This window comes from Anas acuta, chromosome 3 (genome assembly GCF_963932015.1).
Source record: "Anas acuta chromosome 3, bAnaAcu1.1, whole genome shotgun sequence".
Classification (NCBI taxonomy): domain Eukaryota; kingdom Metazoa; phylum Chordata; class Aves; order Anseriformes; family Anatidae; genus Anas; species Anas acuta.
The window spans coordinates 97,600,040-97,621,625 of NC_088981.1; the positions used below are offsets into that span (position 1 = coordinate 97,600,040).

A 21,586-nucleotide genomic window follows, 5' to 3' on the forward strand; every position below is an offset into this window, starting at 1 on the left:
TTGGTTTAAACAGGTTTTATTTTTATTTTTTTTGTTTTATTGGCTGTTACGAAAGCCTGGGCAGAGCAGGATTTTTTCCTAAAGATTTCACTAGCAGTATGTAAACCGGAGGACCTGGAATCCTTTTGCATAACGAGGTGAGACCCGCACGTCCTGGAACGTCCTCATTGCATCTAACAAAAGTTAGATGCAGCCGCTCGTACCCGTAGGTCAGAGGTAGAAAGAGTATTGTCAGCTTCTTGTTCTTCCTCTCAAATTTACAGGCTTTGTTGCTCTCTAAACAGGCTTAGCAGGGATTGTTGAGGCAAACACTTCTTACCAGGGTGGGTGAATTAGCTGGAAGAGAAGATTTTATTCATACAGGTTGCATTCTTGGGGGGAAAAATCCCTGTTTAGAGACATCTCTGACTGTACCCAGATGGGCCAGCTGTACACCTGGGCAGGTAAGGGGGAATGGGGGGATGGACATCTGCAGACCCTGGTTGGACAAGGAGCCTGCCAAATTCTGAGTGCGTCTATCTCAGTTTCCAAAACTTGCTGAAATGCTTGTTCATGTACATGAATGTCAGATGACAGAACTATTGTATGTCTCATCTCTGTAAAGAATATGAATGCACATGCTATTTAGCTATTTTTTGTACATCTAAACTGTTCTCATTTTTTAAATTATTATTTTTATTTTTTCTCTGAATGCCTGCTAGTTGGGTTCTAATGTGTGAGTGTCTGGGAAACAAACCCAGCTCTTATCAAGAATGCAAATAATTTCATAAAAGGCTTAGTCACTGGTGATAATTTGCAAAGGCTTCTATGATTAGTCTGTCTCTCACAAAAAAACTTCTTGCAGCATGACTGCTTTGCACCGTACAAGACACGGAATTGGACAAGTAGGCCAATGACCCGAAGTTTAGAAAGGGAAAGGACAGAACTGCGTTTCTTGTAAGGGCAACCAGCATAGTAGCAGAAGAAAAAAAAAAATAAAAAAATTCTATAGTTGCAAAGTAAGGAGGAGTGTGGAGAAAAAACAGAAAGTAAGGATAGGAGTAATATTGATAGGAAATGATATGACATATACAATATAAATAAATATACAATAGCAAGTGAAGTATAAGGGAAAATTTTCCATAAGATATTTACAAACCCTTACTGCTGATACAGAATAAAGGAATGCTTGTTCTGTATGTGGGAAGAAAATTCTCCTATTCTGTGCCTGGTAGACTGAGAGATGCAAGAAAGCTACTGTATTCTTTACAAGTCCATAACAATCTAGTAAAAGCTTGGCTGGCATGTAAATTTTTATGCTCTAGAGACCTAAATAACAGTATTGAAAGCTTAATAATGCATTTTGAAATAGGAACTTGCAATTGGAAAAAAAATAATCACTCTTTATAGAGAAACGTGCACGATGTTTATGTTTTGTAAGCCTAGTTTGCCCACTACTGAAAATAATCGTGGTATTTGGCTTTCTGGTAGCTCTAACACATAGTATTGAGAAGACTGACTGAGCAGTTGAGTTGAAATCCTTTTCAGAGAAATGGGTGTTTTGTTTGCAGTTGTATAGGAAAATAACAGATTTGAAGCAGTACCATTCCTTTAAGTTAGCAGTGGTTTTCAGCGTTTCTCATCTTTCCTTGAAAACCTCACTTGCTGTTACTCTGAACATCTTTTTTGTCTGGGAGACTTGTAATTCTCCATGAGATTACACTGCTAATTGCTTCTGGCGTTGGAAAGACAGAGAAAAATGTGTTTGCAGGAGAAAGGAAGGGAGGCTCGTTTATCCAGAGTCCAAATATTGTCCTTAGTATACTGATTTTTATTTTTGCTACTAAATCTTTACGTGCAAGACAGTTGATACGGAGTATCACTTGCTTTCTTTTTGTGCTTGTCCCTTATTAGCCGCTTAGGCTAATTTTTTTGTCACTTATGCAAAGACCTCACTGGTTATGTAAAGACCTAATCTTTGCTGCTTCCCTCATGACGGACACCCATTTTTAGACAGACTTGCGTTCAGTTTAATGCCTGTAAACAGTTTATCTTTTGAACATTTGGACAGAAACTTGGCAGCCAACATTTGACGGGACAAACAAAGGAAAACAAATCAAGCATCACTTCCCATTAGGAAGTAAACTATTGTTTGATAGGACGGAGCACAAGATTGCCAAAACTGCCAGAAGCCATACTACAGATGCAGTAATGCTTCACATAGCATTATTTTGAAAATTAGAGACTTATTTTTATTTTTCATTCAATTTGTAAACTTACCATTCACAACTAACTGCTAGTGTCTGGCATACATAAAACTAAAAGTTGTCCTTTGTGTGGTCTCAGGCCTTCATTGAGGTTTAACAGGATTTGGGCCTTGCTGGTGCCTGTAATCCTTTGGCATCACTGTGTGTCTGCTGGTACAGCCAAAGAAGTTCTTGTGAATCAGCTGGGAGGAGGGAAAAAAGTACCCGTGGGTCTTTGTTAAAGACTTTCCAGCTTGCTATAGGATAAACAGCTTCTGTTAAGCATCTGTGTCTCTCAATTCCTGATGTGTCTGGGTAGCAGACGTGTAATGTTCCAGTATATTTTTTCTTGGTTGTCCCATGAAAGAAAACGATTCTTGGCTGTGGTGACCGATTGGAAAGGATGTTCCCCTGTAGGCACAAAATGCAGGTTTGGGTTATCTCTTCAGGGATGAAGACTCCTGGAAGATTGGTGCTGCAGAACTCACAGCAAGCACTTCTCCAGAGCCAATCCACAGCACAGTGCCTGTAGATGAGACCTAATTCATCAACCATGCACAAGGTAAGTGCAGGTAGTAGAAGACTGTAAAGCACAGACTCAAAAGTCAGGATACGAGGAGGTTGCCGTGAGGACTTCAGTTGTGCTGCAATGAAATCTTTGGAAGTTTTACATGAACTCAACAGCTCCATGCAGTGTTCTGCCTTGTTACTTACTGTACTTTCGGCCTCTTCCCTTTTCTCTGCTTTCTGACCAGATTCCTCAGAGCTTTTAAGCTTAAGAGCTTTCCCCATGGTGTCCCCATCCTTCCCTCTCCTCTCTGAGGTAGCTGGTTTCAGAGTACTCCTCACAGTCTGTTTTCTTCATCTGGAGACATTGTTCTTCCCTTACACACATATTGATCGTGTGACCTGGCTTTCTATTTATTTTTCTGATTCCTGTTTTCCTCACAGGTATGACTTATATTTTCTAATCCTTCAAGACAGCCCAAATTTTCCTTCTCTGCTTTAATTCTCAGCAATTAAACTCCCTTTGAATACCTCTTCAGCCTCAGTAAGGGTGGGATGTTTTCCAACTTGGCCTTTTTGTTGTTGTTTTTTGTTATTATTTTCCAAGAACTTACCCAACAATTAATTTACCATTCATTTAACTTTCAGTCATCATATGATTTTGCTATATTGATTAAGCTTGTTTTCAGCATTTGTGTTTGCTTTATGGTTTTTGGTGTCTCAAATGATTTTGATAATCCCCATTAGTGTTGGTTTATATATATATATATATTTTATTTTATTTTTCTCCTCATGAATGAATTACAGATGGGAGGTCAGTTTGGTTGGTTTGTTTTGTTGCCTCTCAGGCTGTGTATCTGGTAATTTGGGATGCGTTACCTGGGACTTGACTGTTTTGGGATGGATGAGGCAGTGGTCAGAGTGCTCTGGGCCTGGCTCCTGCCCCGATGCATGATGTTCTCAGCAGCTGGAAGCTGCAGACTTAGTGGTGGGGCCAGATCTTCAACGTCTGTGTCCAGTACTGCTGTGGCTGTGATGTGTCTACCTGCAATGGGCTGAAGATCATGCAGCTAGCCCTGTTCCTTAGATTTGGGGTAGCTTCTATACCCAGGCCTGGTAGGAGTTGCTCAGGTCAACAACCTGAGGAACAAACGTAAGGCTGAATGTCTTTTATTCATATTTGTACAAGAATGTGCACATAAACCTGCAGGAAATAACCATTGTCAGCATGCTGAAAGGCAGCAGGACAGGTCTGTGAGCTGCACAGGGAACGGGTCCATGAAAGGAAACCCATGCTGAGCAGCACTCTCCCCTCTGCCACATCCTGAATCCATTTGTCTTTCCCATCCTCAGGTACATGTTAAAAGCTTTAAAGGTCACCTTTCTCCTGCTGAAACTTGCAGGAGTCAGGAATTACATTCCACGGCTGCCTAAGGACTTGGATCCAAGCCGTGTGGCTGAAAGCACAGAAGGGGCACAACTGTATTACCAATTTCCAAGCATTGGCTAGCAGTTTATTTAATGTTGGTGTCTTTGTATTGAATTGGCTGTCTGAAGCAGATATTAAGCCTAACTCTAATGCCCAGCATACAAAAGGGAAAAGTTGCAGTCCCCTGTAGTCACTTCTGTTAGTGACACAGGCTGAGGTGTGTGTGCTTGGTCGTACAGGTGGCCACGATGCTTTCCCCTTTCTTTTCATTAGATGAGTTCCAATAATCTAGCCCAATAATTAAATACCGAGCACTGGCTAGAAAAATGAATTACTGTATGCAAGTTACAGCTGGAGGCTCAACAGAAAAGATTGAGGAGGGCTGGTTCCATGAAAATTATCCCTAAAAATAATAATTTCTCACTGCGTTTGGCTCAGCTCCTGGAGCTGACTCTGCAGCTCTATCAATGTTTGCCATGGGATGAGGGAGGGGAGGCTGAATGGGGAAGTTCAAGCCTAGGCTAAGGGTGGGTAGGGACCCTGAGAAACCAACCCTGGCTGCTGCTGAGCTGGGTGTGATGCTTGTTTGTTTCACTGACAGATCTCAAATGTAGCTTCTAGGGCAAGACACCCTAAAAAGTCATGATTTAACCATGAAGATTTGGGGTAAAATTGGAACTCTCACATAGTTCAAAAGAGGTGAGCTCCCCTCTTCAGCTTTTCAAAGCAAGAATGCAGGTGGCAGGCTCCCAGAAGATTCATGTGCTTGACCTTGCTGGAGAGAAGTCTGTCTCTGCCCCTAAATCAAGCATCTGAGGCTGTTTTTGGTGTTTCTTGTTGCTTGACTTAGCATCATGTTTGTTCTCTGGCCATTGTGGCAGCCCTTCTTAGGCACCGAGTTTCCCCATAGCTCTTCAAGAAGCTATGAAGAACTTGGTTTGTTAAATTTGGGTTACAGGACTTCTAAGTATTGGGTGCTGCAGTACCTACGACCAATTTTGTGAAGTTTGAAGGTTGGTGAAAACAGCTTTTGATGCCGTTGTCTGACCAAGTGCTGAGGCTTACCTCTCTTTGTGCAAGTACATATACACACAGCTGTTATCTATGTGTGCATACATATATATGACAAGACTTAGAGGTTGAAACCAACAGCATAAATGCAAAATCAATGGATTTTTGCCTCTTATTCATTGCCTTTTTTCTCTACGCTACATGAATTACTTTAATACTTATTGGCTCAGAAACACTCACAAGACTATTTAGCTAATACAATTCTTTCTTTGCCAATGAGGGAGCTGTAAATATGTTAGGTATGTGCACCATTTATCTTTTAAAGACAAATCCTAAAACTTTATGCTACTACTTTCCATCCCCCCCCTTCCATTCTGGCAGCCTGCTTTGTGTCTACCTCCCAGACAACAAAATACTTATTCTTTTGATCATAAATGTAGCTCTTTTCAGAGCAAGGATTTTAATTGCATTTCAGCTTCTCTCTAAAAGAAATTTTATGCATTTCACAGGGCTGAGGATCAAAGAAAAAGGGCAGAGTTTTGCTCCCTGCTTTTTCTAGCTAATGACTGGATCCTGCATGATGTGCAGGTAGGAAGGTTCACTCAGAACCTCTGAACAGGTCCCTATCTACTCTTTTTATAATCATGATGTCTTTCCCCAGGAAGAGGAGAACAAAATTGTTAGGAGATAATGTAATACAACAGCTAGCATCGCTCAGAGATGGTTTTTAGAGTTAATAACCATGTGCTTAGGTAAGAGGGAGTGTGTGTTTGGGAGGAATATAGGAGGAACCTTTTTTTTTTTTTAAAAAAAAAGTCATAACTTTAGCTTCTTAGGAACAAGCAGAGAACATCGTGGTTGCCTTTGATTGTTTTTCTGACCTATAACTGCATGAAAACCCCAATCACGTGAGAGTGTCAAGAACATGGTTTGCTGTTAGTGCTAGTGCAACATATATATTTGGATATAAAAAAATAGATCCAGGATATATAGGATATTTTGCTGGAGCAAAATAGCCCTATATTTCAACTATACCTTGAAACTTATATAGGGCTATGTATTTCAAGGTATACTTTCCTTTAGGAGAAGCTGCATTTCTTTGCACACAGTAGCCAGCATACAGGAGGACAGCATAATTAAGGTTTTACTTTAAGTCATAACACGTCTCACAGGTTACAATACTTAAGGTTACATGATTAAGAGATTAATTCAGGTTGTCAAAGTATGTTCTTTACCACAGGTGAGGGATTATCAGCATCATTATCCTCAAAGTGAAGTCCTTACCATCTCATGAAGAGCTTTAAAAAAAACAACTTTATTGATCAAAATCATTGCCATGGCTTTTTCTTTTTACTTTGGTGGCACAATTAAAATTTGACTTCTCATGCAGCTGCTGAATTCACACCATGTACTTTTAATCAAGCTCTATGGTATTTGCCCAGTCTAGGAAATATGTTCACTAAATATTTAATGAGATTGTGAAACTACTCCCAAAGCTCAATTGTGCTGCGTTAAAAGCTTATAACAGCTTATAACATTGCACATGACAGGATGATTCTGTTTTTCTTTTTAAATCTTAAGATGGAGGGCAATCACCCCTGCACTGAAATGCACATATCACAGCAGAAGCATCTCCGTTCTCCAGTTTCTGCATTCAAAATTTTTTTATTTTTTTTAAATTGATAAGCCAGCAATATGCCTTTACTGCTAATAAGGCTAATGGTATCCTGAAGACACAGCTGGAGCCTGGTGTCCAGTTCCTGGCTTTCCCCTGCAAGGCACAGACATACTGGAGAGAGGCTAGTGGAGGGCCATGAAGGTTGTTAAAGGACTGTAACATTCCTATGATGAAAGGCTGGGACTGCTAAGCCAGGAGAAGAAGCTGAGGGTGGGAATCTTAGCAATTTCTAAGAATAACTGAAGGCAGAGTGCATAGAGAGTGGAGCCAGGCTCTTTTCAGTGGAGCCCAGTGCCAAGACAAGAAGCATAAACTGAAAAACTGCAGGTACTGTCTGAAGCACTTCCTTACCACACAGGTGACAAAGCACTGGCACAGGCTGCCCAGAAAAGCTGTGGAGCCTCCTTCCTTGCAGATCTTTAAAAGCCATCTGGACAGGGCGGTCATGCCTGGGCTGTAGGGTTGGACACCAAAGAGCTTCCAGCCATCCCTTCCAACTTCAGTCTACAATTATCCAGTGAAATCCTTGGGGTAGAGGACTAAAAGCACGTGTCCTGCTTCTTGTCACCTTAGCTATTGCCATCTGAAAGGCCTTAAGGGCCTGGCAAAGGCTTCCAGCTACAGAAGACAGAGCAGGACAGCAAGTAGTTATAGGGAAAAGAAGATTAAACTTGACTCTTATTATCTGACACTTGTAATAGAACTGAAAATTAACACTGATTTTTCCTTTAAGCCTCACCATCCCTTTTAGTTTTTTTCCCACTCAGCTTAGACATTAGTGGAAGTCACTTCCAGCTGTGTTAGGACTGTTCCTGTAAACTCATGTACAAGAGACAGAGCAGGTAGGGCCCCTGAACATGAATCTTCATGAAGAGTAGCAGAATTCTAACCCTGATTAAAAAAAAAAAAAAACAAAAAGAAACCAAATGAATAGCAGCATTCTTCAACCACTGCAAGGTTAAAGGTTCCTATAGACAGAAAACAAAGCTCACAATGTTATGGGTGCAAATCTTCATTAAGAGATGCTGGTTCCTCAACAAATCCAGCAGCTAAACCAGTGCTCCAGCCAACAAAGCAAGGCTTGCAGCAACATTATAGAGAGATGTTACAGCTCCACAGTTTAAAGTTACAGTAACCACAGCAGACACCTTAAGGGGAAGAAAAAACAACAAATCCCTATACTGAGAAATCCACTTATCAGTAAGTTAAAAGAAAAGGATTGGTATGGACTTAAATTTGAGTGAATAAAACTGTATTCTAATAGTGTCTTCTTGTGCAGCCTATTAAGTCTTAACTGTCCCATTCAAAAAACAAATGCTGATACAACCACTGATACAACCAATTACTGAAAAGCAATGGCATTTGACCTACTTGCATTTTTCTCATTCTGTTATAAATCACTACAAAGAACAGGCTATAGAAAGTATAGAAAGATCTTGCTATAAAATTCAAATGGGTTCATCTATGCAAGACAGACTTAAAGGAGTAATAAAAACCATAATTTATTACACTGTGCAAAACTAGATTCAGAATAAGCAAGCGCAGAATATAGTAAGTTTTATTTTTCTGTACATTACATATTATTGGTTAAATTTCATCAACAATACCAACACTTCTCAGACAGGTAAAGGAAAAATTGCAGCTCAGCAATTACTTTTGCTTTACAGAATAGAATAAGATAGCTTCCCGGAGAATTTGTTACCTGATTAACCTAGCAGAAGGTGCTTCACCTCAGACTACCTTCCAGGATTTTCCACAGCTTGTCAGGTTGGAACCTCAGTTTGCATTGTCCTGACACAGTCTAGAAACAGCAACTCCATTCTCATTAAGTTTCAGTAATTGTCTTCTTCTTAGAAGATGAATTAATGCAGTTGCATCTGCAGTATATGTGAAAGCTGTAGCTACAAAAGTCAGTTTCCAGTAGCCCCAGATGTCTCTCGAGTTAGAGTTTGCTGAGATATGTTATATATTTAATAAAGTCCTTTTAAGAAAAAAATAAGGATTTTTGCATAATGTACATACAAAAAATGGTTATTTCCTTTATTTATAGGTTCAGATATCTAACTACAGCTATATTTTATTCACTAACTCACAAGAATTAATGCCTTGATGGTAACTGACAGAAGTCCAAGAGAATTATTGGTCTATTCTTTATAATGGTGTAAATTATATGGAAGTGTTTTGAAAACAGTGGCTTAAAGAAAGAGGAATCAGCAAAAAGCTCCTTTGGTCCCTGAAGGAATAATTTAACTCTTCCAAGAAATTTTCAAAACTCTTCCACGTAGTTTTAACTGATAATTTTAACTGATTAAGGCATCGAAAATGTATTTAAAATTGCAATTAAAATGGTCATTCAATGCAGATTCCCTAACAAAGATTAAGTATTTTCTCCTCCTCAGCTCTCTTCTGCAAAAACCAACACTCCAAATATACCTGTCTGATAATGTCCCCCCATATCCACTTTATAAACAACAACAAAACATAACAATTAAATATATTGCACAAGAAGCATGACAGATCCTGCCTGACTCCTCACAAAAATGGCCACAACACAGGAGAACAGCTACTGAACATCTCAAAATTTGAAGAGGTCAATGAAATGCTGAGGAGATACTGGCATAAGACAGGTGTTTGGATCACTGGCTGTGCAGGGGTGTCCTCCATCCTGCAAAGTGAGAGAGAAAATAGTAAGTTCTTTCTATATCCACTATCTTTCTACCCCCAAATTAAAAAAAAATGCAAGAATTCACATAAGGGACATGTAACTACTACTTCTGAAGCAAACTGATAATTTGTTTAAGAATTTGTGTGTGTGTATATATATATACACACATACACATATATAAACATAGGCCTTTCCCATTTGACTGTGGTATTGAGATGCTTCAGATTTCAGAAAAAACACCCCTCCTCCCCTCAAAAAACAGAGTCTGAGTCAGAGCTCTTAAAAAAGTACATTTTGTTAAATGTAATTTAAAGAACAGCTGCTTTGTTGAACCTAATTGTCTGTTCAATGAAAAACTGAAATCAGATATTACTTCAGGGGAAAAAGAGCTTTGTTTTCCAAGTGAAGAGCAGCATACAATCCCCCCCCAAAATGGGCAGAATGTTTGATGTCAACATAAGTTTTTCTACCTTTGTTCTCTTCCTAAGATGTTTTTCACTCCTACCTCTTACCCGGGTGAAATTGTTGCCTTAAACCAGATATTTGTACCCAGGCAAGTTAGGAATATAGAAGATGGACAGGATGTATAAAGTCATGCAGAGGAAGGAACTGCCTCAAATCATTACCCATTGGTGTAATTAATGGGATACATAGAACAGAAATTAAGCCCATCAGCGATTTGACTAAAGGAAGGACGTGGTAAAGATCTTGCACAATGAAACAAGGAAGATTTACTCTGGAAGGTAGAGTTCACAAGCAGTTGGGTCAGATTCAACCAGTGGGATGATGATTGAAAGTACAGCTGTCTGAACAGCCCAGAAACAGCAAAATCACATTAGTTTAGGGCTACAGATTGTCAGGGCCTGGATTAATCAGTTGGCAGGAGTACTTATGTGATGAGCAGATATAAAAACAAATTAGAACATGGCTCTAATGTTCTAAAGTTAACACTGCAGTGTTGTGACCAGCTCTGCAAAATATTGGCTATATTGGGGTGGATATACATACACACATGCCTCTTTATGGAGAATCAGTAGTATAAGCACATTACGGAGTAGATTCCTCACTGAGGCAGCAGTTATAAGCTATGAGGAAAGATGTAGAAAGATTTCTAGAGGTGCAAATACTTGTTTGCTATCATGCCCACTGAGATTTTTTTTTAAGCACAGCCTATTGATAGGTTCTGCAAGTCAGTGATTAACATGGTACTTAAGCTGGAAACCATTGCAGGGAAGCTTTAAACATCAGCGTGGTCTGGTTGCAAAGGTTCCCATTTCTGTGTTCTTAATATCTGGTACAAAGAAACAATTGGGAGACAACAGCCCTCTGTGTGATACAACCAGCTTAGTAAGTCAGTTAAAGCTGAAGTACAAGAGCTGTAACACGAAAAGCTGTGTAATCACGACCTGTTGCACTGCCAGCCTCAGAAAGTTACATGTAGCTTCCTCAGTCTTACAGAGGAAGCTGCAGAACACTCATTCTCTCTCACTGCTCAATGAGAAAACATTTCAAGTTTAAATGGACTTCTATTTTAAGCGTACCTGCATTCAGTTGTGGCCAGATACCCAACACATCTTTGATCTGTCCTCTGCAGCATATTGAAAGCTCAATTTTCTTTACTCTATTAGTTTTTGAACTGGGAACATCAATTGAAAAGGCTTTCTCATTTTAAGTTCACCAAACCTGCAGCGCTTTCTTTAATATTAGAGTATTGAACACAGCACAATTGTCTGATTATTCAAGGTTCAGATTCATCTTATAATGGAAAGTTCAGTTTTGTACCTCATTGGAACCCTTTACAGGAAAGAAATGCCAGAGCTGTAATGAAAAGAAGGCCCCAGATAGTTCAGTGAAGAGGTTAAACAAACACCTTGACGAGTAACAGTCTAAGGCTCAAGCTGTCATCCCAGGTTTTGAAGGGCTTCTCTCCCTTTCCAGTGTTGATGAATTTACAGTGTAGGATGAGAAAGCTAAAGTAAATATATGGTAGGTAGATCGCAGACCATTGCAGTTTCTCTCATTTCCATGGGAAATGAAATTATATGCAATTTAGTTAATAGAAGGAAGGAATCTGGAAGTGGAGTTTTCTTACTATTTTCTTTACATGAGTTCATCAGAGATGCCACACTCCCTTCCAAAAGGTTTGCAACACTGAAGTGATTAGGCCAAGCATATGTTCTAAATACTATTCAGCTTTGCCAATGAAAATCATTACTGTACAGATACATTATTTGTAATTTTTCATTAAAAAATATGGATGTCCATACTAGTGACATCTCGTTCTCCCACTTCTTTTAGTGCTTGCTTTAGTATCACTTGAAAACCAGCTGTTACATTCATAACAGGAGGAAAAAAGGAACAGAAATAGGCAGTCCTACTTGGAGTGCAGTCCATGTAGGCAAAATACACAAGAAAGGTTTAGTACATATGTTTCAGTCTTGCTCTACTGCTTTCATCTTGAGATGACACTTGTAAGAAAGGGCGATGCTATGGCAGAAAAAGCACACTCCCAGAGGTAGTTGCTAATAATACATTTTCTACTCATTGTCATGAGCAGAACTTCCTAGTTTCCAGGAAATAAGATTCTGGGAAAAGTTAGTTTATTCTCCCTTAGTGCTTATTTATACCTATACTTGTAAACATTTTACAAAAAAAATGTAACATGCTTTGCTCCGTGCATGATCATAAAAATGCTTTCAAAAGGCTCTGCTCAGTCAGGAATTATAGAGCCAATAACAATCTCAGTAAGTTCAGTTCTTGTTTAAGTTATTAAAATGGAAACAGCAGTTTTACAGTTAAAGTGATGTGGATTGAAGATGAGTATCAAACTTCCTGTAATTATGAGTATTCATCCTTCCCTTGAAATTACATTTATTAAGTACTGAAAAGTAAAGAACAAGTCACACTGATCTTCGATATATCTACTTAAAGCTAAAACAATTCTTTTGAATTAACAAGAGAATTCACCAGGAAAAATGTTTACTGACAAATGTAATTTTTTGGTTCCTCAGATTTTATCACAACTGCAAATTACAAAGCTCCCATGACAACTCTGGAGCTACAGTCCTTTTCCATGTAATTATTTCCACCATCTCCTCATTCAGAAAATAACATTATAATTGCCTCTCCCACCCTCCCAAGTCATACATAGCCCGTTCTGGGAATTTCTTTTCAGAGAGGCTTTTTTTTTTTTATAAGAAGATGAGTATTCCAAGTGGAATAAAACAGATTGCAGTACTTCCGCTTAACAGAAAGTGAGGTTGTGTTACTCTTTTCAGATTTAAATACTGAATTAAATACATCAGGGAGCACGTGAACAGTTACCAACGCTGAGCGCCCAGACCTGTTTCTTAGTCAATCTAACCTAAAGTGTACACTCATGTTCATTAGACACTGAATTATGGTCCCCAGTTTTCATGGCAATAACAGGCAATAATAAACAAAGATGAAAACTGAGATGGGAAGTCACCACTACCTATCTGATAGGGACATGAAAATTAAAATATTCCTGCTGATATAGGGAAACAAGAACAAGTATCAAAACAAAGAAGGTAACATTAATTCACTTTGACATTACACACAGGTTAGCACTGAAAACAGATGAGACACGTAAGAAATACCTTGAGTAACAAAGCAAGATGGTAGTCCTTTGAGATCATGAAGAAGGAAGCAGGAGGGAAAGCCATAAAGTAAAAGAAGCAGAGTTAAGGTTTATTGAAGCTAAGGTTTATGTGCCATTTAGAAAAATAGTCTTATTCCCATGGAAAGTCACAAGGAATCGAGGAACCAAAATCAGTACAGACCCCAAGACTACTAAAACCAAGCGTGAAACATTCCACTTACACAAAACAGTTTCAATACCCTGGGCTTTCTGTAATACTGTCAGAACAAAAGGCTTTTCAACTTCTATGGCCATCCCTGGGATATCTGTAATGTACTACTGAGTTCTGTAACGTACTGCTGAGTTGACCAAGAAAATAAGAGAACTGCCCACAATGGCATTGTTGCCTAGAGGAACAGAAATAGTGCTATATAAATGAAGAGTAAACATAATAGCTATAGAAATAGTAATACATAATGCTTCTCTGAATGCTTTTTATCAGTTTGCCCTTTTTGAACTACTGGTATTACCTATTTTGCTCACTTTCAGTATGGAAAAATCCTCACTTCTCAAAGTGAATGAAAAGTCATGCAATATGAAGAGCTTCTTACAGTCATTCCCTCCTTTAGCACAGAAGAGTACAAGGTGATTATACCACTGCACTCCCTGCAATGAATTCAGGAGTCTCCTTACTGTACTTAGCATTACTATGGTCACAGGTTTTAAATAAATACAGCAGCACATGCCTCAAATGCTGCTTCTTGAAAACTCTTAAGGATTATCATAACATACTGAAAAATGAAAAAATTCCCTTTGACTCTTTGCCAACTCAATTCACCAGTCTTCAGTCCCTTTTTCTGTGCAAGTCTTCCTTTAAAAAGGTCAAAATGAAGGACCAGAAGAATTGCCTGGGTAAGATTTAGTTAGCCCTCTCTTGTTGCCAGCTTTTATATTATCATTTTTACAAACTGATGAAAGTTCTCCTCAGATACAAAACACGGGCATAACTAGTGGTATTTCACAGTCTCACTGCTTTGCTTCTTAAAAATTTAAGCTTTCAAATATTACTGTAGCTGATTTCTACAATTTGCACTAAGGGATAGCCCTGAAATCAGCAGTTCGCCTAAATAGGGCAACATTCACCTCCTCCATCTCTAAGAATTTCTGGAGAGCAGTCACATTCCTTCATAGATTTAATTCAGCTAAATTAACAAAACTGTACTATCAGTCTTCATTCAGAACTTTTCGTCTGCACCTATGTTTTGCTTTGCTCTTGAATGAGGGAGAAAAAAAATTATGGCAACCCCAGTTCATTGCCTGAAGCTCTTCTGAATTGTCAAAGCCATAAATAGTTTCCTGATGGATATATTGATCTAACACATTTTGCTAGAACTGATAAAGTTCCCCACACATGCACTTTGTTTCTCATCTTCGTTCAGAAAGCTTGGGAAAGGTTATAGGTACATGTGCCTGAAAAAGCAGAACTGTTCTCCCCCCACACAACTCAGTGTGACTATGACTGGCAGTACTTTATTCATATTGCCCTGCCAGTGTAAACAGAGGAACTATTTTTCAGACCAAGGATTAACCTCTTAGTGATTAACCTCTGCCAGTAGTGGTACCAGTTGGTCAGAAATCAATTCTTTATACAATCTCTCAGCCTGATCAAATATTTATTTTAAAAATCTAAGCCTTGTCTTTTTCTAAAGCCAAGTGAAGCAAAACTGAATCCAGGCTCGCAGAACAATTGGGCTGGAGGTCTCCAGTCCAGCCTTCTGGTGAAGGCAGGGTCAGCTATGAAATCAGACCAGGTTGCTCAGGTCATCAAAACATTTAAGAGTGGAAACTGCAAAACCCCTTCAGACCAAGTGTTTCCTTGCTTGGCAGTCCTAAGGTCAGGCTCTTACATTCCTCTGACGTAGTCTTCTCCAGCCTCTCCTCACATGGCAAGTCCTCAGACCACCTAGAACATTTGGACCTTTCCTGAATTCTACCTTGTTAATCAGCTTTTTATTTTTTTAAATATACTGGAGGACCCTCAGCTGGGTACAGTATTCCAGATGCAGTCTAATGAGTGACAAGAGGGACAATGTGTTCCCTAACCCCTGTTGGTGAAACCCACCCAGGCTGCCAAGAGCCTCCATTGCTGCCAGGGCTCACCACTGGCTCAGCTCACTGCTCACCAGGACCTCCAGGGCTTCAGCAGAGTTGCTCCAAGGCCTGCCCCAGCCTTCTCAAGTACAAGCACCAGCATTTTTCCTCATTCATGGGATTCCTACCAGTGTATTCATCCCTCCAGCCTGTTCCCTCTAACAGCAGAGCTGCCCTATGGTGCATTTATTGAATGTGCCCTCCAAAATGGAGGTATCTTGAGAGTACTCTAAAGCCTCCTCCAGGTCACTGATAAATCAGACCAACTTATCAAAGAAAGCTATGTATTTTCCATGCTCACAGTAATAATTCAAATTGCAAACCACTTCCTCCAGAATTTTAGTGGAAAGCATATAATTAATCTATAACTACAATCACTTTAAGACCCATCCACATCTCCAGGATGAGGCAGTTGGTATTGCAATGGCGATCAACAGGTACTGCTCAAACCAAAGTACCTTTAGCAGCTCATTCTGTTGTGTTTCACTAAAAATATAAACCCACAGAGCAAGTGCTGCTGTTCCAGTAACAAAATCAGGTTGGTAATGTAACAAGATCTGCCCGCAGAGGTTCACCATCTCTTAATGTCACATGTGGTCTGCTATTAAATAACTCCATTTAGTCAACACTAATATTAAAGCGTTGGATGTTCAATTATACAAAGATCAGAATGAGACCCATGTACAGTGAAAAGCATTACACAGCAGACCCGGATGACCCAACAACCAGAAGTGCCCACCTGCACGTACACAGTATGCTTTAACTTTAAAGTATTTTTCCAAGAAAGTGTTGCTTAATATGTAGGGTGAAATCAAGACTTATTCCACTATAATATAATGGAATGAACACTTAATCATTCTTGACACAGGTTCTTCAGTAAGTACTCAGGCTCTTCAATGCAAAACCAATTACCACTACCTGCTTTCCTACTATTAATTTAGTGAAATATACTAGTGCCTGCAAGAGCTTCTGTGATATAAAGCACCCTCAAGTTTAAAATATCATAATTCAATATCATGCTATTTCTGTGAAGACTAGCCTATCCTGTTCAACAGCCTCATTTTTATATAGAAAATGAGGTCTCACACTGACATGCAACTCTAAAGTTATAGAAAGAGGACATAAGAGCAACTATTTTATTTCTATGAATTAGAAGATAAATACTTCTCAAGATGAAAATTTCTCATATTTCTTATTCTTTGTCCACTTAACACTACCCATATAGTACTTGAGCTGCAAAATTAAAGAAACATTACTGACTGGAAAGCTAAATTATGTTACAACACAAAGTAACAGCATAACTTGAGTTCACATGAGTGAAATAGTAAGGTGCTCTACAGAAATTACAACCGTCCTGTATACTTCATGGTCAAGATCAAAATCAACATAAAATTTTGAAGTTTCCAGCATTTCTCAGAGCTTCATACAGAACAGAAGCAAGACTATAAAAATACAGTTCTGTATCAACATGGTAGGAATGCCACAGTAGTAACTTACTACAGGGTTTTATTGATTGCCATACCATCGTTAGAAGAAGGATGGCATAAGTGGAAGGTTATTTCATACAAGCTCATAACAACTTCACATAACATTAAAGAAATACAAGAATACACAGACTGCAACTCATCCCCCATGGCAGTTTTCCTTGAAATTCCAAGTATTAAGATTGTCAGATACAGAGAGAAAAATGCTAATTCAGGAACAGGTCTGGAATTCAATACTAATTTAAATATATAAAGCTTCCATATGAACATTAGATATTAGCTGTCCAACCACATCTCACATGATAGAACTGAGAAGATTATCTTAACTTTCCTTTCAGATAATCATCAGTAACTGAACCCATTTCTGGTTATTTCAAAGCTCTTACCTTCCAGAAGAGAATACTACAGTGTCGACAGAAATGCAAGGTGTCTCCATACTGCTCCTTTATTGGGTAGCATTTCTGAAGTGCAAAGTACATCAGCTTCCAGTCAATATGGCCCTTCTCTGATAGAATCAAATGCCTACAAAACTGGACATAAAATACTTTCCTTAAAATTGGTTAAAGAACTAGTCAAATCAGGCAAAGGACTAGAAAACTGAAGGTATCTAAACTGAAGTGTTATAACAGGCATTCTTTGAAGGCAATCTGATATTATACATCTTTGAAAAGTAGTGAGATCCAGCCAAAGAAAAAAAAAAGTTAACACACTAAAAATAGGAGTATAGATTTGCCAAGAAAAAGTAGGTCATATACAGCTGATCTAACTCCACTGTCTTGAAATGATTCTAATTATAGTCAGTGATAACTACATAATAAAAACAATATTTAGAGGCATAAATTTTCTATGTCAAGAATAAGATAATTGTGCATTACATTTCATGAATTTCTGGTAAGATGGTAACCATAGATTTAAACTTTTTCATTTTAAGAATATACACTGTTCTTTCACATCTTATTGTCTTTCTAGAAGCACAGCCATAATAGTGAATGATGTACTTCTTGAACACATATCTGCATGCGAAGAGCAGCTAATGCAGAATGACTATTTCCCTCCATCTTAATCCACAGAAAAGGTTTATTAAGTGTATTTGCAAAAGGCTCCTTATTCCACTCTGTCTGGATTAAATGCTAATACATTACAGGCTTTCTTCATTCACAAGACTACTGCCACATGGGTGAGAACAGCACCGCCTTTGTGATTTCAGCTACACTTCACTTTGTTTCATAATAGTTTCCCTGTGTAAAGTTCTTATTTTTTCCAAAAATGCTCTTCAGATATCAAGTATGTTTTTGTAGTTGTTTCAATGGCTCAACAAATATACTGCAGAGGAGAGGAAAAACAACCCAACCCCACTCTGTTGCTATTAAGCAGAAAAAGCAGTATTTGATAAAAGTAGTTTTTCAGTATCAATTTATTAGATTATTCTAATAAAAATTGGATGTGAATATTTAGGAATACATTAGCAACACTGTGCAGAGTATTCTTTATAAAACACAGGACTAGCTCATTATACTGAAATTACTGAAATGATTGTGATCTTTTTTTCCCCAGCATTACCTTAATATACATTATTCTCTAGCTATTGTCACTGTTCAGATGACCTTACCTTACCTACCCTCAAAATTCATAAGTCTAACGGTTGAATCTTCATCACTTTACCTTGAGTTCACCCAAGTTGCCTCAGGAAAGTTCATCTTCCATTAAGCTGTATTTTCCAGAGTTCACCCTGAAGTCTTTCATCTTACAAAAATTCTTATTCAAGTCAACTGCATGAGAGTTATCTGATCTTCTCCTCTACCTTTCGCATTATACTAATAATTAATTTGCTAGTCACTGACCAAATGGTACAACTTAAATCTGTCAGATTTAAGACAGATTTTTTGTGTGTCCTTTAGTCCTGAATGTACTAGGTTTTTCAAGTTTTTCATGCAGCTCTGATGTGGGAACTTCTATTTTTTTAATACCTGTATTTTCACCTAGTCTGATTTTTCCCACTTTCTGACATAAACAGATGTCAAAGACAGTTCTAGAGGCATTCCTAGGTTACATTAATGCTTTACATAAGGGACAAATTTCCCTTCACTTCAAAATCAGAAACTTGTTTTATTCTTTTTTGCTAATTTTTTTCTAGCAAACTTTCTTGCTAAGTTATTCTAGCAAACTAAGGCAAAAAATAGAAAAAGGACATTTTTGTTCACCAGATTGTTCATATAATCTACAAGTTCAAGCAATCAAATGTCTGCCTACCTTGATTATCAAAATTACATTTTAGATACTGAAAATAGTGACACCTTGAAGGTATTCTCAACCACACTCTTGACTGCACAGTAAAGAAAAGTCTTGAATTTGTTTTAAATAATGTAAAGAAACACCCTAAACTCAGACATATTGAATACAATCTTTAGTATAAGCCACAGAAGAACCCACACTTTCAATATTACCACATGCTGCCACATTTTTTCCTCAAAAAACAAGTTCAACACACCATTTGTATACCGTATTGCAAAGAAGGTTCACATTTATGCAGGTGATTACCTGTTTTTCTGCAAAATGGTACTGGCATAGTTTTTTCCACAGCTGTCTGTCTTCACTGAGCATGTACAGAGTTGGGGTCACTTGACCTAAGGTAATAATGTCCCAGCCATCAGAGAGCCTGTGTAAGATGTTACTCAGCATATGCAGAGGGAGATCACTAAGCGTAAGACCATTGTTGACTTGCTGGAAATAAGAGTTGAAGACTTAGCTACAAAAACTTGGTAGTAAAAGGTACAAACAAAAATCTTGAGATCTCACATCTTAGTTTAGTTCATACAAACCCACTGAATATTATCTATGGTTAACTGTGATTATTAGCATATTAATCAAAGTAAGGTTTGAACTGATTAGTTATAGGATAAAGTTTCTCCTTTTTTTTTTTTTTTTTTTTTTAAGGACAGCACATGCAAATTTCTCTTAAGAGAACAGACAGACAATTTTCTGTCAATTTCTAAGAGAATGAATGTTGGAGGCATGGTCCCTGCTGACAGGTGAAGAATGGAGGCTGCTTGCCCCACCTAGTGGAGCTGCCCTGCCAGGGAGACCTGGTCCCACAGCAGCTGCACTCTAGCAAACTCTAGGTTAAGTTTGTTTACTTCACCACCATTTATCTCACTTTACACTAGACTTTCCATGGTGTCACTGTTATAAACAACCCTGGGACTATCGTTCTGTTCAAGGCCATTCTGCTTGCATTGTACTACAGATGCAAGATCTCTAATCAGCTATTTCAGCCGACAAAGCAGCTCAGATGCAAGTGGCATACTGGAAAGAGATGCAGCAAATGCAGTGTCACAAACTCTTTGCTGTGGCACATGAGAACTGTTGAGATTAACTTTAGAATAGAAAAAAGAGGAACCTAGTGACTTATTCAGATGCCCAGCACACACAGCAAGGCCAACTCCAAAGCTGAAAGCAAACAGATGAAATAGCTGTTTAGTTTTACTGCATGCAACATCTTGGGAGTATTTCATCCAGCAGTGCCCACGACAGGCTCAGCCTTAAAACACAAGTTTCTTGCTTCAGAAGTTTCCACTTTAAAAAAAAAAATCTGGAGCAGCACATCATCCCACATACTTTGAATAAAGTTGTACAGAGTCCAGACACTGAAGTCATTTTATTTATTTATTTTTAAAAAAGGCAACTGTTCAATGATTAGAACTGTGGAATTGCTACTTGAAATTGTTTTCCTGGTCCGTGTCTGAAATTCAATTTTGGTTTTATTTTTAGTACTGGAATATTTACTTCTGAATCAAAGATTTGTAGACTGTTAAGCAGACAGAAAAAAAGAAACATTTTAGAAGTTGATTGGATAAGAAAAAATGCAGCTATACATCTGTCACAAAGCAGGAGTATAGGCACTGTACTAGTTCTTATTAGAGACGAGCTGTGAAAACATTAGAAATTGTTTCAATTTAAGTAGCTTCACATTACTCCTCCAAAACCAAAGAAAACTGAACCGTGGGCTTCTTGTTTCTCTCAAGGTAAGTCCTATATCACTAGGTTTCCTGTAGGAGAAACTTCTTTCAGCCAAGTTCATTTTAAGATTTAAACTTATGCCCACTTACAAATCATGAACCAATGTTCAATATGCTCTCTCTCCTTCCACCCCTCCCCAATACCTTATCTGCACAGTTTAACAACATACCTTGTTCATCTGAAGGTTTTTTAGCTGTTGTTGCCACAAAAGGATAGTTTCTAATCGGCAAATCCAAATATTAATGTTTCCAACCAGAACAGATTTTCCTACTCCCCTAATTAGTATACAAAGAGTAGAACTCAAATCCTGTAGGAGATCTTTGATTAATCGTGGATTATATTGGTCTTCCATGACTAGAAAAAACACATCATGCAAATTGAGAGACAACTGTGTTACTAATTTCATTACAATTGTTTGATCTAACACATCATTCATCACATTTCATAAAATTTTTAATTTAATAGTAGTTTCTGAACAGAACTTAGTTGTCATTTAATTTCAATCTGTTTCAATAGATAAAATACAGTAACAGAAAACATTCATACTAGATAGCAAGCATTTCTATGAAATCTCAAAAAGCAGATAGATTATAAAATACTAGGTCCTACCTTTCCGCACAATTTTGTCCAAAATGTTAAAGTAGTTCTTCTGTGCTGCACCACTCAGTGAAGTTAACTGGGACTTTGCAATTAACTGTAAGAGCTAAAACAAAGAAATAGAAGTTATAGGGAATCTTGAGATAGGACAAGGGGGAATGGCTTTAAACTAAGAAAGGGTAGATTTAGGTTAGACATCAGGAAGAAGTTTTTTATTCTGA

The 21,586-nt window shown here is 38.2% G+C and overlaps 1 protein-coding gene across 4 annotated transcripts in view; it reads right to left on the minus strand.

Annotated features, from left to right (window-relative positions):
* Positions 1–8,327: 8,327 nt before the first annotated feature.
* The window catches only part of FBXO25 (F-box protein 25), a 30,033-nt gene continuing 16,774 nt past the window's right edge, over positions 8,328–21,586 (minus strand). For 2 of the 4 annotated variants that reach the window (XM_068678472.1, XM_068678473.1), the window contains exons 6-11: positions 21,378–21,471; positions 20,938–21,122; positions 19,290–19,472; positions 17,138–17,281; positions 13,136–13,162; positions 8,328–9,515 (exon numbers count right to left, since the gene is read on the minus strand). In XM_068678472.1, the coding sequence (XP_068534573.1) occupies positions 9,426–9,515; positions 13,136–13,162; positions 17,138–17,281; positions 19,290–19,472; positions 20,938–21,122; positions 21,378–21,471 (723 nt within the window). In that variant the 3' untranslated portion in view covers positions 8,328–9,425. The remainder of the gene's footprint in view (positions 9,516–13,135; positions 13,163–17,137; positions 17,282–19,289; positions 19,473–20,937; positions 21,123–21,377; positions 21,472–21,586) is intronic. The other 2 variants (XM_068678471.1, XM_068678474.1) reach the window with 1 other exon arrangement.